A 14,509-nucleotide genomic window follows, 5' to 3' on the forward strand; every position below is an offset into this window, starting at 1 on the left:
CAGCTAATTTGTTTTTGTATTTTTATTAGAGAAGGGGTTTCACCGTATCAGTCAGGTTGGTCTCGAACTCCTGACCTCATGATCTGCCTGCCTAGGTCTCCCAAGGTGCTGGGGTTACAGATGTGAGCCACCGCACCTGGCGTAATGTTCTGTAAACATTCTAGGCATGCTCCCTGCTTGATTGCTGGCACAATGGACACCAGGCCATCCCTGAGACGTCCAGGTTGTACGCGGCCTCCTGTCACCTTTTGAAGTCCTTGCACATATGCCACCATGTTGCAGACTTGAAGCAGTCCTCTGAGGATTCCATTTGGACCCCCATTTTACAAACCCTGAAATCAAGGTCCTTGGTAGTGAAATAACTTTATTCATTCAACAGTACTCTTTGGTGTCTTACCCTCAGCCTGGTCCAAAAGGCACTCATCTCGTGAATGGCAAGAAAACTTAGCGGCAGCCTCGTTCACTAACCCTGTTTCTCTGTTTATTTATTTCGGTTTCAACTAGCATTCACATGGTGGGCAGTTGATTAGGAAAAAAGCACAGTTCCACCTTCAGGCAGATTCTGATGTGGAGAAAGTATTTATTCACCCCAATTCTACCCAGTTTCTAGTGGGACCTGCTATGTTAAATGCTTGAGTTAAATCCTTAGGTTGTGGGAAAAGTAAGCCTCTAACAATTAGTAAGAGATCCACCTGCCTTCAGATCCTTGGTAGTTCATTTACATAATGAGATCAGAAAATGATTTTTTAACTAAAATTAAAGCACATTTTTATGTAGTTTTCTTTTAAATATAGCAGTGTGTTAGTTACAGGCCATCCCCAACTCATGACAACCCCATAGCTCTAATCACCAACTGTGACCCATTATTCTTGGAGTTAGCAAGGAGCTGAGGAGTCAAGATGAACAAATTCCAGACTTTAATTTCCAAGCAAGAATAAATAGACCATTATGCTTCCTTTGCTAAACTGAATATAAAGAACTTTATGGGCAAAAATATCATCAATTGTATTTTCCTTTTTTTTTTTTTTGAAGTGAAAGGATTTTTAGAGAAGGATTGTTTTCATCTCTTGCTGAATCCAAGTGAAATCTACATCTTTTGCATGTTTCCTGCATTAAATTTTTATTGTGTGCATGAAAATCAATATTCCAGATACATGCACACATTAAAGTGAACATGACTTCATTTATTTCCATGATTAGACATTCAAATAAAAGTGCTTGGGTGTCTGTTTTCATATTCATAGGTCGAGATCCGTACATCAGAGGTATTTGTATAAGTGACACTTTTATTACATTCATTTCATTTGCAATATGATAGTGGATCATAAATATGTTACTTTTATGCCCCCAAATCTGATTTGTAGCACTTAGCCCCTCACAAGGAGAATACTTGATATTTTATGGAGCCCCTTTCATCCAAGAAGCGCTTTGCAAACATCGGGCAGGGTTCTATCAGGTGTATAAATCACATCTGTGACCCTCTGAATGCCCCACCTGCTTCATCAACCTTCTGGCTACTACCGTAGGGGTGGAGAGCAGTTAGTGGTTCCCCGCAGGCCCCAACGTGCTAACACGACCCTTCAGTTCTAGAAGAAAGAGGCCGAGGTGAACTCTGTATCGCCACACCTAGGCCCTGACGGTGGGCAGAACTCCACATTGAGTTACATGTCTATCTCGTCTTTTGCAAAACAGTTTTGCAGGCCCCCTCTACAGGTCAGATGCAGTATTAAGCCCTGGGGGCATAGAGAAAGGTAACATGTGGCCCTTGGCTTTCAGACAGTCTCAGACTTGGCGGGGAGGGCTTTGATGCAGGCTTGACAGTATTTGCTCCTCTCCTTGCCTGCCCATTCCCTCCCAGGGGTGCACCGTACCTGAAGGCAGCTTGTCAAACCCCCAGATCCAGCACGGATATATGAATGCCTATACCAGTCAGTTGTAATCAGAGGGAAAGAAGAGGCCCGCCATCAAACATCCCAGGCAAGCTTTGGGGCTGAGCATCAGATGCACACTCCAAGTTCCCAGAGAAGAGAGTCATCTCCCTACCCTCCATCCCACAGCACCCGTCAGCTTACCCTGCCAATTCCCCAGCATTAGCTTCCTAATCTAAGACCAGCAGGATCCCCGGGCCACAGGCAAAGCTCCCTGCAGCATCCTTCATTGCACTCACTGCGCTGTGGACTATGTGTATGTGGAGCAGATGCAGATTCAGAGCACAGTGGTTAAGAGTGCGAGCCCGGGGCCAGGTTTCCTGAGTTCTGATCCTGACCGTATCTCACAGGATGCCTGGCCTCGGGCAGATGACTCACCTTCCTGTGTCTCCATTTTCTCGTCTGCAAAATGGGCATGCTAGTGATACCTTCCCTTTTAGGTTGTTGTGAGGATCAAGTACCATGAATAGAAGGCTTTACGATAGTTGTAATTAACCCTTTAGTGGTAAATAATAACTTGTATATAAATTGCAGTACATGTCATAATAGTGACGCCAATATTCTATTATTACTGTCACAGTTTATTATATGATTAATGTCTGTCTCTTACCATAAGCTTTTGCTCCATGGCATCAAGAACCATCCTATGTTGCAATGGCACATAGTGGATACTCAATAAATATTCATTGAATGAATGAATGAATAATGAATGAACAAAACAATGAAGGAACAAATGAGTCCACTCATTCATTTGGTGCCACTGTGACGGCTTCTCCAAGCACCATTTTTTATGGCAAGTCTCCTCTGTCACTGACAGCCACAGGCCCCATAGTAATCCCCACAAGTCCTTGGTGTTGAGGTCACCATTTCCCCACGGAAGGGCCTTACATTCTTCCTGCGTAACTAAGTCACATAGGCCTTTCCAGGAGTCTGCTTTTGTACCGCCTAGCACACCGTCTGTGCATGTCCGTGCAGGTGCTGCTGCCGTCTGGGCGAGGCTCTGAGGGGAGCTGCCTCCTCTGGAGTTGACCGCAGGAGGTGAATGGTGGAGCTGGCACTCGCTCAGATCTCCTGACTTCCCCTGCAATACCTGCGTCACCCCTTGCCTCCCGCTGCTGGCCTCCAAGGGGACGAGACTCTGCCCTGCCCTGCCCCAGGAGCTGCTGACCATGAGGCCTCACAGGGACCGGTGGTTCCAAGAAGCTGGACAGAGCTACCACTCCCAGGCCCCCGTGGCTTCTTGTGCACTGTGTCACCTCCATGATTCTGATTGTTCTTGGTAGCCCTTCTCAGACACAGTGTCTGCATTCTTCTAGAGTTGAAAACCATGGAGGGAAGCTGCTGCTGAAGCCACGTGTTTAGAAAATTTGTCCTTCAACTTAACGAAGCTGTATGTCATTGGGGCATCATCACCAGAGGGGCTGTTGCCACATTTTGCAGGTGTGGAAGCGTTTGTGATCATTCCGGGAGTCCTTCAGTCACACAGACAGTGGTGGCAGTCTTCACATAGAGGACAAAAGGAGTATGGAAAGCAGCCTGAGGTTATGCCCTGGTCCCCTTCACGTCAGCTGGAAAGGGTGCTCCAAATTCGGGCCCCAAAGCACAGAAAAGTGTGCTCTGGCTTCACAGTTGTGATTTTGCAGATAGCAGGTGCTCTCACCGTACAACCCAACAGAGACCCCCTGCTTGGTGCCCAGCTGTAGCTCACCCAGGGCCCCTTCTTGCTAGACCTCAACTCTCCCTTGCTTGCTTGGTTCAGATACTCACGTGAGCTCACGGCAGCATCTCCACTCTCCTGCTAACCCTCTAGAGCTGTCATCGGAGTTTTTCAGGCCTCTGATGGTGGATGGGGACAGTGAAGCCGAATGCTTAGGAGCAGATGCGGGTCCTATAGACCTCCCTGTGGATAGGATTATGGAGAATCCTTGGGTGGGTTGTTAAGTCTGTTTTGTGGTCTCTCTCTCTCTGCTTTCTGCACATTCTGCTGAAATGCTCACTCCACTGCGTTCACACGTGGTGGTGTGGGCCTCAAGTTCCTTGATTGTAGGAAAGGCGTTGTAATGCCGACCTCACCTGGCTTACTGTGGGGATTTCACGAGCTCGGATTCTTCACCTGCTGATGCCCCAGCTGGCCCTTGCCACACCATCCCTCAAGGGTAGTGCGGCTGTCGATGTCATCTCAGCTTCAGAATCAACTCAGAGCAGTTCCTGCTGTTTAGCGAACTGTTGCCTCCCACAGAGCTATGGGTTTTTTGTTGGTGATGTTTCAGATATATTTCATGTAGCATAACAGTCATCATTTTAAACTGTATAGTTCAGGGGTGTGCAGTGTATCCACTAAGTTGTGCAGCCTTCACCATTAAGTCCAGAACATTTTCATCTCCTAAAAACGAAACCCCGAACTCATCAACACCCTCGACCCTCCCTCCCCACCAACCTGCACCCAGACTTGGCAGCCGCTAGCCTCCTTTCTGTCTTTGGATTGGTCTCATCTGGACATCCATATAAATCGAATCACACAGCATGTGGCCTTTTGAGACTGGCTGCTTTACTGTGTACATGTTAAAGCTTCATTTGTGTTGTAGCATGTGTCAATAATTCATTCCTTTTTATGATATAATATTCCATCGGAAGGATGTCTAGATTCCGTTTCTCCGTCACGTGACAGATGTTTGGGTTGTTTCCACTTTTTAACTATTGTGAGTCACACTGTCATGAACATTCATGTGCAAGTTTTGCCCAGACACATATTTTCCATTCTCTTGGATGTACACCTAGGAGAGGAATTGCTCGGTCATGGGATAACTCTGCGTATAACTTTGTGAGACACTGCAGAGTACCTTTCCCCGGGGCTCTGTTTCAGAAGGACCCTCCACACTTAGATTGGACTTTTCATTAGCTAAAGAAGGCCATTGGTAGAGGCAAGGAAAAAGAGGGGTTCTGATCACCTGAGAGTTTGTGGACTCACGCACAAGCCTTCAGGCCATCACCTCCCCTCAGCAGCCCAGACTCCATGCTCGTGGAGAGCCTCCAAGCCACCTCTGCCGCCCTGCACGACCCTTTCCCACTCATGTGTCTCCTTTGCCCACCGGCTTCTTTCTGTTCTCTCTGCTTTGGATCACGACACCTGCTCTCACCCAGCATCCTGCACCGACCGGCTGGGAGGGATCTCGTCACAGATGTCTTGAGGGGCCAGTCTGCTCTGGGAAAGACTACAGCTGAGGCTGTGCTGCTCACTCATTTTGCCAGTGATCTAGAAACTTTCTGAGCCAATGAGCAGTGTCATTTCAGAGTCCTGGGGGAAGGAAACTGTCTAGAGGGGTCTCTTCAGACCTGTCAGTTTCCTGAGGAATAAGTAAGTGAGTCCAAGTGAGGAAAGAACTCCTCAACCATGTGGACTTGAGCATATGAACTTGAGCAGGTGAACTTCTCCAAGACTCATTTTTTTTCATCTGCAAAATGGGCTGAAACTTGACTATCTGATAAGAGGAGCAAGTGAGATGCTGTGATACCATGTTCAAGATACTCAAAAAATGTTCTTTTTCTCCCCAGCTGCCCTTCGTTCTGGTTAGGTAAGAGTGGCTCATACAGACACTGATTTTGTGGTTCCGTTCACCTCCCTTTTTTTCCTTCCTTCCTCCTTCTCACCCCTTGCTCTTTCCTCTCACCACTTCCTCTCTCTTCCTGCTATTGTGTTACTGTGCCCTCAGCTCCTACCCCAAACATGGGTGTTCTCATGGTGTGGACCCAGGGAACGGCCAGTTCTCAAGTCGCCCGTGTGCTCTTAGGGAGTCAATCAGGCTAGATCCTCTTAAGGCAGATCGGATTACGCCTGGGGTCATTTTGCAGCGCAGATTCCCAGGTCACGGTGGTGGCGTGCACAGCCAGGCAGCATCCAGCCTGGCATCCGCTGGGCCCCCAGGGAACGTGGACTCCATGGAGGAGGTGGCATGGTCTGGCTTCACCTGTCGGTCTCCCTGGGTTTCAGTTTCTTTCCCTAGGAGATCCTAGCCAGGGGCTAGAGCTTTGAGTTACACTTGGGTTTGAAGTCATCCCAGGGGCCTTTGCTGCAGGAGGACGCATGGGCTTCCTTGTGCTTGGCTGAGAGCGGGCAGAGGGAACGGACACAGACACCTGCTATGGGTCCATTGTTCCAGACACAATGTGGAGTTGAGTGGCTACCTGCAAATAAGGGAATGAATGGTTTTCCAGGCTAAGGGTTTCATACTGTATCAGTTGTTATTATTACTGTCTTTTTTCTTTCTTTCTTTCTTTCTTTTTTTTTTTTTTTTTTTTTTGAGAGAGTTTCACTCGTTGCCCAGACTGGAGTGCAATGTCACGATCTTGGCTCACCACAGCCTCCACCTCCCAGGTTCAAGTGATTCTCCTGCTTCAGCCTCCCAAGTAGCTGGGATTACAGGCATGCACTACCATGCCCGGCTAATTTTGCATTTTTAGTAGAGATGGGGTTTCTCCCTGTTGGTCAGGCTGGTCTCAAACTCCCAGCGTCAGGTGGTCTGCCTGCCTCAGCCTCCCAAAGTGCTGGGATTACAGGTGTGAGACACCACACCCAGCCTCAATTATTATTTTTAAGTAACTTTATGGACCAAAACAGATAACATGGTTCATACCGAAAGTTTAGAAAGCAGAAAAACCTGAAGGTTTGAAAATCTAATCCTTTTCTCCTCTCAGATGAGTTTCTTCAAAAGTGCCAGTCACTTAATTCAGAAAACGAAAAAGCAAAGACACTGAAATGTTTAGCTAGGAAATACTAACTATGAAGCAACAGGGGCTGTGTTCAGCAACCTTGACCCTTCCCTTACAGTGTCACCCAGGGCATCCCCTTGGAGGGTAAAGCTCTTGGAAAAATCCTTCTCTCTCTAAGAGATCCAGTCCACAGCAAAAGTTATCTGACAAGCCAAGACTCTGAGCCTCCTGGGTGAGCCCAAGCTTTCCAAAGAACTGACAGGCACATGCATATACAGAAAGACAGCTAGCTCTCTGCCTGGGCCTCCTGCCTGCCAAATCCCTATTCCAGAGACATGTGTTATTACCACCTCTTCCCACTGTTCCTGTCCCAAATAGCAAGTGAGCCTAAGGCAGCATTGCAAGGTGGAACCTCCCAGCTCAGGAGCATGGGACCAGCCTTCAGTGACCCCTGATGTGCCTTCTCTCTCGTTTCCAGCTGTCAGGAATGACAGGAACAAGAAGAAGAAGGAGACTTCGAAGCAAGAATGCACAGAGAGCTATGAAATGACAGCTGAGCTGGACGACCTCACAGAGAAGATCCGAAAAGCTCACCAAGAAACTTTCCCTTCGCTCTGCCAGCTGGGTAAATACACTACGGTAAGAGATGCTCCTGCCCCAGGCTGCTGGGAGTGTGGAAACCTTGCACATGCTTGTGTGCGGAGACGTGCATGTGTACATAGACGCGCACATACACGCACACACACGCTTTGCCCTGGGTCTGGCAGGGACTGGCCTGTTAGCCAGCTGGGGGTATGTAGTAGCCACTTCGCCTGTGCAGTAGCCTTTGGGCTTGGGCAGTCAGTGAGCAGGCTGAGTGCTCCTCACTGCAGTCATGCACAGATGCATTCACTGTAGATGCATTAACTGGGCATTTACTATGTGGCAGGCTGTGTTCTAGGCCCTGGCATCATGAACTATTCAGTGCTGCTCTCAGGGACTTCGATATGGTGAAGGAAACAAGTAAAGCCTGTGAAACATGACCTGGGTCATGACAGACATCTGTACAGAGGGACGGGGGAAAAGGTCCCAGTCTTTTAAAAACCCCAATCCAGCTATGAAATCCAGCCAAGGTAATGCGGCCATGCCCTGGGCCAAAGTCTGCCTTCTGTGAGAGGACGTGTAGAAAACCCCTAAGCCAGGGCCGAGAAGTTTGGGGCCAGCATGCCCCATGCCCTGTTGAGTGAATGTTCCCCCTCTGCTTCCCAGCGTTCCACTAGGAATGGCCTTTCACTGAGATAAGAAATAGAGGCAGGAAAAAGAGAAGTGAGATAAAAAGGTAGGAGGTGTATGTTGGGTGGTCTGGATCATCCAGTGGAGAGGTCATGAGGTACTTTAATTTTTCCGAGTGGTTTTTGCGTGTATTACGTTCACTGATGTATATTTCTAACTTGTGGCGGGTAGTAGACACTCAGTAGCTATTTGATGAATCAGTATAACTAGAATGTTGCTGTGGCCTCTAAAAAGCTCAGGTCACTCACCTATAATGCTATAGTTAACATACTTTAAAAAAAAATCCCATTATTATAGCACTTGCTGGTATTCTAGAAAAAGGATAGCATGGAAGGTCCTCGAGATAAAAAGACAAAACAGTGATGCCAGAAAGAAAAAAGAGCTGTGAGCAGTGGGCCTTTGCAGCGTTCGCGGTGAGCAGGGGTGTAGTGCGCTAGGATGCTGGTGCCGCCGTGGTATGCAACACGAGACTGGTGACCAGGAGCAGGCCCGGAGGGGTGCCCATGGAAACTGGTGAAGGGCTGGCCACTTCTGAAGGGCTGGCCCCATATTAAATGGACAAGCCTCCTGGCTAAGGCCAGAGACTTCGGCTCACCTAGAAGCAGAACCTTGAGCAGTGCTTCTCAAAACTCAGGTTGTGTCTGAAGCACCTGGCGATCTTGTTAAAATGCAGCTCTGGTGCAGTAGGCATGGCCTCGGGGCATTTCAGGCATTCAGTAGTGTTTCAGGCATTGTACTGGGCTGTGTATCAAGGTGAGGGCATCTTGACCTAAGCTGCTGGGCTGCATGCTACTGGCCTGTAGACCACACTCTGAAGAGCAGATGAGATGGGCTTTGAGAAGCAAGACCCAGGGTGGTACTCTGGGGCCCGCCTCACCCATGGGTGCCAGCCAGAATAAACACTGGCATGTCTGCCAGGCCAAGAATGAGGGTTGGCTTAACCTCAACCAGTCTTCGCTGAGCATAGGGAGCACTGTCCCATCCCAGAGCAAGGACACAAGGCAGGACAAGACTGGACACTGCAAGGGAGCTTTCACTTTCACCTGGAGAGGAGGTGGAAGGTGACAGCATGCATCCAGAACAGAGGCCAGGAACCACAGGGGTGTGGTTCGAGTCCTGCTCAGCCACCATCAGCCCCGGGAAAGTGAACACTTCATGTCTGTCAGCCTCAGTTTTCCCATCTCTGAATGGGAATAATGTGAAATCATTGGGAGGATGAAATGAGATACTTTATGAAAAGCTGCTGTGGTGGGACCTGAAACTGTCTCCCCAGTAGTGGGAGTGGCAGAAACGTCATCCCACCACGCAGCTTCTCCTGGATGTGAACTGACCCTCCAGGGGCCCGGCCCCCTGAGATGGGCGCATCTGACAATACAGAAAAGTAACATGATGCGTAACCAATCCCAGAGAGCACGCCATTCATTTTTTTTAGGAAGATTTACTAACTGCCAACCGTTCAGGAGCATTTCAGGCATTGGACTGGGCTGTGTATCAAGGTGAGGGCGTCTTGATCTAAGAAATGAGGGAACTCAGGCTGGGACAGTGGGAAGGGACGGAAAGAGAAGATGAGAGAAAACAGGTGCTGTGCAGGGCTGGATGGTGTTGAGCTGAGCGTGACTGGGACGTAAGGATGGCAAAGCCTGGCAGGGTCTTGAGTGCCAGTTGGCGAGTCTGTATTTTAGTCTGTAATAACAGTAATTGACAGGCTGTGGTCAAAAAATCTTTATTATTATCGTTGTAATCATTGTTACATCTAATATTTATTGAGCATTTACTGTGTACTAGGGACCATGCTAAGTACTGTAAGGGTACTAAGTCTTTTATTCCTTATGAGGACTCTCTGAATTGGGTTTCATTGCCCTCATATTACAGATGCGAAAGCCCGATCCAGAAGGGCTAGATAACTTCCCCCTTGTCTCTCGGTCAACATGTGTCAGAGGTGAGACTTGACCCTGAACAGTCGGACCCCAGGCAGCTCTTTCAACCACTGACTACACACAGAATCCCTCAAGAGGGTTGCCGCCGAGAATGTAATCTGGGGCCATTGGAGGCGTCTACTTAGGAGAGAGCTGTGACGCAGGAATAAATCAATCTTGTAGCTCCAAGAAAGTCAGGAAAAGAGATCAGAGTGGGGAGGTCTTCCTAAAAGAGGCTTTTGAGCCAGGTCAGGTGAGAGACATATATGACAGTGTCTAGGGCCATTAATTGCTACATCGGGGACCCCTCCATTTCCTCCAGATGCTACATTAGCATGGCCAAGCCAGTCTTCAGACGCTGACTCACCTAGTAACCAGGTGAAATGGCTCCCACTCTAATGTGGAGGAGGGCCGGACAAACACAGCGTACAGCATTTGCCCTCTCCCAGAACACGTGCCCTGGCATGACCAGGGTTCCCTCCTGCAGGCTGGCTCACGTGTGAGGCACTGACACTCCTGCGGGCGGGTCCCTCACCACTGCTGAATGGAAGCTGGAGAGGCAAACCCGTCAGCTTCCTTATTCCTTGGGCAGGAGAACTCTTGGTTACCCTCTAAACCATCTCCCAGAGTTTCCCACCTGGATGGAGCCTGTGTCCACAGTGATGCTTGCTGGCCGCTGTCCTTCCCTGCCCACCCTGCTCTTCCAGCACTTCCTGGGCTCTCCTCTCACGTAAACTCCGTGCATTCACATTCCACTCTCAGCCTCTGCTTCTGACCTAAGAGAGAGAGAGGCTTTCCTGCAGCGGGCCTCCAGGGCCCTTTCCTATCCACCCCAATTGGGGGTAAATCACCCCCCATCCTCTACTAGGGCCCACCATCCTAAACACTTTGTGGGGACTTTTTTGCACCTCTTTCAATCGGGCAGGAAAACCAGAAACACGAATCATCTCTAGAGCATGGCCCTTCGCTACCGGGCGTCCTTCCAGAGGCCTGCTGCCCACCGTGGCGTGGAGGGCGCGCTCAGCCAGTGTCTCAGCCAGCCGTGCCCTTCATTTCTACTGTCTCTCCCCAGGTCTGGCTGTGTTTTTATTGTGAGCCACTTAAAATCCTTTCTGGAAGTAGGTGGTATAAATAAATAACAGCAGCCATAACACATTCTCTGCAAGCTCTTAGTTCCGAACTGAGCATTTTTAAAAAGAGCTTTTTTTAGACTGGCAGTTGCTTCCACTGCAAGAAACTTCCTGTCATCCTCACCCGAGTGGCAGTCCTGTCAGATGCCTTTGGAATTAGTGGGCAGAGAGGAATAAAAAAGGCAGCCAGCTGCGCATCTACGGAGCTTTGAAAGAGCAGTTCCTTTTTCTTCCCTAATTAGGGTAAGATTTGGGACAAATGGTTGGGTCCCAGGAGGCCGCAGGATGGATGGAAGAGGCAGAAACATATCTTCCCCACCCCCACCTCAGGCCAGAGCAGGGCACTCCCCCGAAATCTTCAGAGCTGGCATCCCTGGGAAGGGTTCTACCTGATGACCCTCTGACTCCATAAAAGGAGAGAGGGTGGATCCCTGTGGAAAGGTGGAAGGCAGGAGAGAAGCTATTTCTAGAGGAGCTTTCCAAAATAGAATCAGGAGTGAGCCAGAGGCAGCCCCTCGCTCTGAGGATGTGTGCTCCACTTCTTAGGGTGAACCCTAGTTGACTGTGTCATTTGGACTTTAGGGCCTCATACATTCAAGTTCAACTCTTACCTCTGCTACTGAGGCGTCGTGTGACTTTGGAAAGTTACATCATCCTTGGTGCCTCAGCTCCTTCATCTGTATAATGGGAGGGTTTTTTTCTTTTTTTCTTTTTCTGAGATGGAGTCTCGCTCTTGTTGCCCAGGCTGGAGTGCAATGGCATGATCTCGGCTCACCTTAACCTCTGCCTCCCAGGTTCAAGTGATTGTCCTGCCTCGGCCTCCCGAGTAGCTGGGGTTACAGGAGCCTGTCACTACACCCGGCTAATTTTTTGTATTTTTAGTAGAGGCGGAATTTCACAATGTTGGTCAGGCTAGTCTCGAACTCCCAACCTCAGGCGATTCACCCACTTTGGCCTCCCAAAGTGCTGGGATTACCCATGAGCCAGTGCGCCCGGCCATAATGGGAGTTTTAAAATGCATCTGCCTCCTGCCTGGAGGTTTCCATGGGAAAACGCTATTGAGCACCGTGCAGTTTCCGGCCCAGAGGAGGTGTGCACAATGTGCGTCTTTCCTCCTCTCCATCCCGTCAGAAACGTGTTGTCAGTTTTTTGAGCCACATGCCCAGGTTCTGTAAAGTAGCGTGGGTGTCACAGTGGGACAGATTTCCAGGAGGTGCAGCCCCCAACCCCCACTCTCGCTGTCTGCTCCGGGCCGCCTCTGCCCTGGCTTCCGCAGCTCTGCCGTAGGCAGGCTGTTCATCACCACGCAGGGCGCGAGGGGAGGTAAGCTGTCCTGGGGAATCGCGAACGTGAACTATGAAGATTGAAGAAGCCCTGAATCCACTCAGAACAATGACCACAAACAATTATTAAACGATGAAAGACTTTCCAGGAGACGTACCATAGAAAAGGCAGGCCGTTATGAGCACTCCTCATGGGTGGTGCTCTTTTTGGAAACTAACTTTTGTGATCAGCCAGAGGAGCAGAACCTGGCACTCGGGGAGCTTGGCCTCCCAGGAGAGATGCACCAGGAGGAGTGGGAGCCAGAAATCCGAGTGCCAGTCCCCACTCACCTCACAGCTTTCTGATTTTGAGCCGGCTGTCAACTTAGCCGCAGTTTCTTGGGAGTAAACACCCCTGTGCTGCCAGCATCACCCAGCCAGCGGTGGCCACCCTTTTCAGCACCAGGGGCCCATTTCATGGAAGACAGTTCTTCCCTGGATACGGGGCGTGGGGATAGCGTCGGGTTGAAACTGTTCCACCTCCGACCATCAGGCATTAGTTGGATTCTCATAAGGAGTGGGCAACGTGGCTCTCTCACATGCGCGCTTCGCAGTAGGGTTAGTGCTCCTATGAGAATCCGTGCCGCCGCTGGTCTGAGAGGGGGTGGCGCTCAAGCTTTAATGTTCGCTCCTGGCCACTCACCTCCTGCTGTGCTGCCCAGTTCCTAGCAGGCCACCGACCCGTACCCATCCACAACCCAGGGGATGGGGACCCTTCTTACATGTTGCAACAAATGATTACTGCATACCTATGCTTGTTTCGTAGGGCTGCTGGAACGAAGTCACACAAATGGGGGGACTTGAGACAACATTATTTCATCACGTTTCTGGAGGCTAGAAGTCCAAAATCAAGGTGTGTGTAGAGCCATGCTGTCTCTAAAAGCTCTGGGAAAGAGCCCTTTCTTTTTCTTTCTTTTTTTTTTTTTTTTTTTTGAGACAGAGTTTTACTCTTGTTGCCCAGGCTGGAATGCAATGGCACGATCTCAGCTCAGTGCAACCTCCACTTCCTAGGTTCAAGCAATTATCCTGCCTCAGTCTCTCCAGTAGTTGGGATTATAGGCATCCACCACAATACCCAGCTAATTTTTTTTTTTTTTTTTTTTTTTTTTTTTTTTTTTTTTTTTTTTTTTTAAGTAGAGATCAGGTTTCACCATGTTGGCCAGGTTGGTCTCGAACTCCTGACCTCAGTTGATCCACATGTCTCGGCTTCCCAAAGTACTGGGATTACAGGCGTGAGCCACCGTGTCCAGCCGAGAGAGCCTTTTCTTGCCTCTTGGAGCATCGGGCGTGGCCGGCAGTGCTTGTAGTTACATCACATGAATCCTCCGCCTTCTCATAGCCGTCTTCTCCCTGGTGTCTTCACATCCTCTTCTCTGTGCATACGGACTTCTATCTGATTTCCACATTTTTTAATAAGGGCACCAGTCATACTGGATTAGGGCCCACCCTAATAACCTCATTTTAACTTGATTACCCCTATAAAAACCCTATTTCCAAATACGGTCACATTCTGACATACCCAGGCTAGGATTTCAACACATCTTTTTGAGGGACACAATTTAACCCATAACGAACAGTAACACCTACTGAGTGCAGAACTGGGCTGCACGGAGGTCACCTTTCCATGCTTGCATGTCTACTGCAACGTCTAGCTGGAAATCAGATTTTGTCACAGGTGATGTATTTAGAAACCTCTGGCAGCACACGTGTGTCCTGATCTCGCGAAGAAAAATGTTCTGTAGGCACTGTGCTAAGTACCCACGTTCTTCCCGAGTGGTGGAATAAGAGAAGGACATTCCCAGCAAAAGCAATAGCATGAATGTGCCCCAGAGTTTCACAGGGCTGGGGCTGGGTGGGAGGAAGGCAGAGCAGAGCTTGAGGAGGTAGGTCAGGGCTAGCTGGCTGGGGCTTTGAGTGCTGGGATAAGGTGAACCTTAGCCCTAGGGAACTACGGGAAGTTTCCAGTTAAGAGAAAAAGCAGTTCCAAGAGGTGGTCCCTAGCTGCTGTTTCTGGCCAGAAGGCTTTGGCAGGGACACAGGGCAGGGCTTCTGATCTTTCTCAGACGTGCCCTGTAGCTCCAGAAGGCATTCATGGCCCCTTCCAGCAGCTGGGACCACTCCAGGATTCTAGAATTTCTTGGACAACCTCTAGGGCCTTGGACTATACTCACCCCCCAACCCCTGCACTCTACCAGGGCCCCAGATCTCTGAGCCCCTGGAGTGAAGGGGCTGCA

General features: G+C 49.4%; 1 protein-coding gene across 13 annotated transcripts in view; it reads left to right on the top strand.

The window, feature by feature from the left end:
- Nucleotides 1-14,509, top strand: part of RARB (retinoic acid receptor beta) — a 1,029,560-nt gene that overhangs the window by 992,830 nt on the left and 22,221 nt on the right. For all 13 annotated transcript variants that reach the window (XM_074405735.1, XM_074405733.1, XM_074405734.1 and 10 more), the window contains one exon: nucleotides 7,114-7,274. In XM_074405735.1, the coding sequence (XP_074261836.1) occupies nucleotides 7,114-7,274 (161 nt within the window). The remainder of the gene's footprint in view (nucleotides 1-7,113; nucleotides 7,275-14,509) is intronic.

Source organism: Saimiri boliviensis, chromosome 9 (assembly GCF_048565385.1).
Source record: "Saimiri boliviensis isolate mSaiBol1 chromosome 9, mSaiBol1.pri, whole genome shotgun sequence".
NCBI lineage: Eukaryota > Metazoa > Chordata > Mammalia > Primates > Cebidae > Saimiri > Saimiri boliviensis.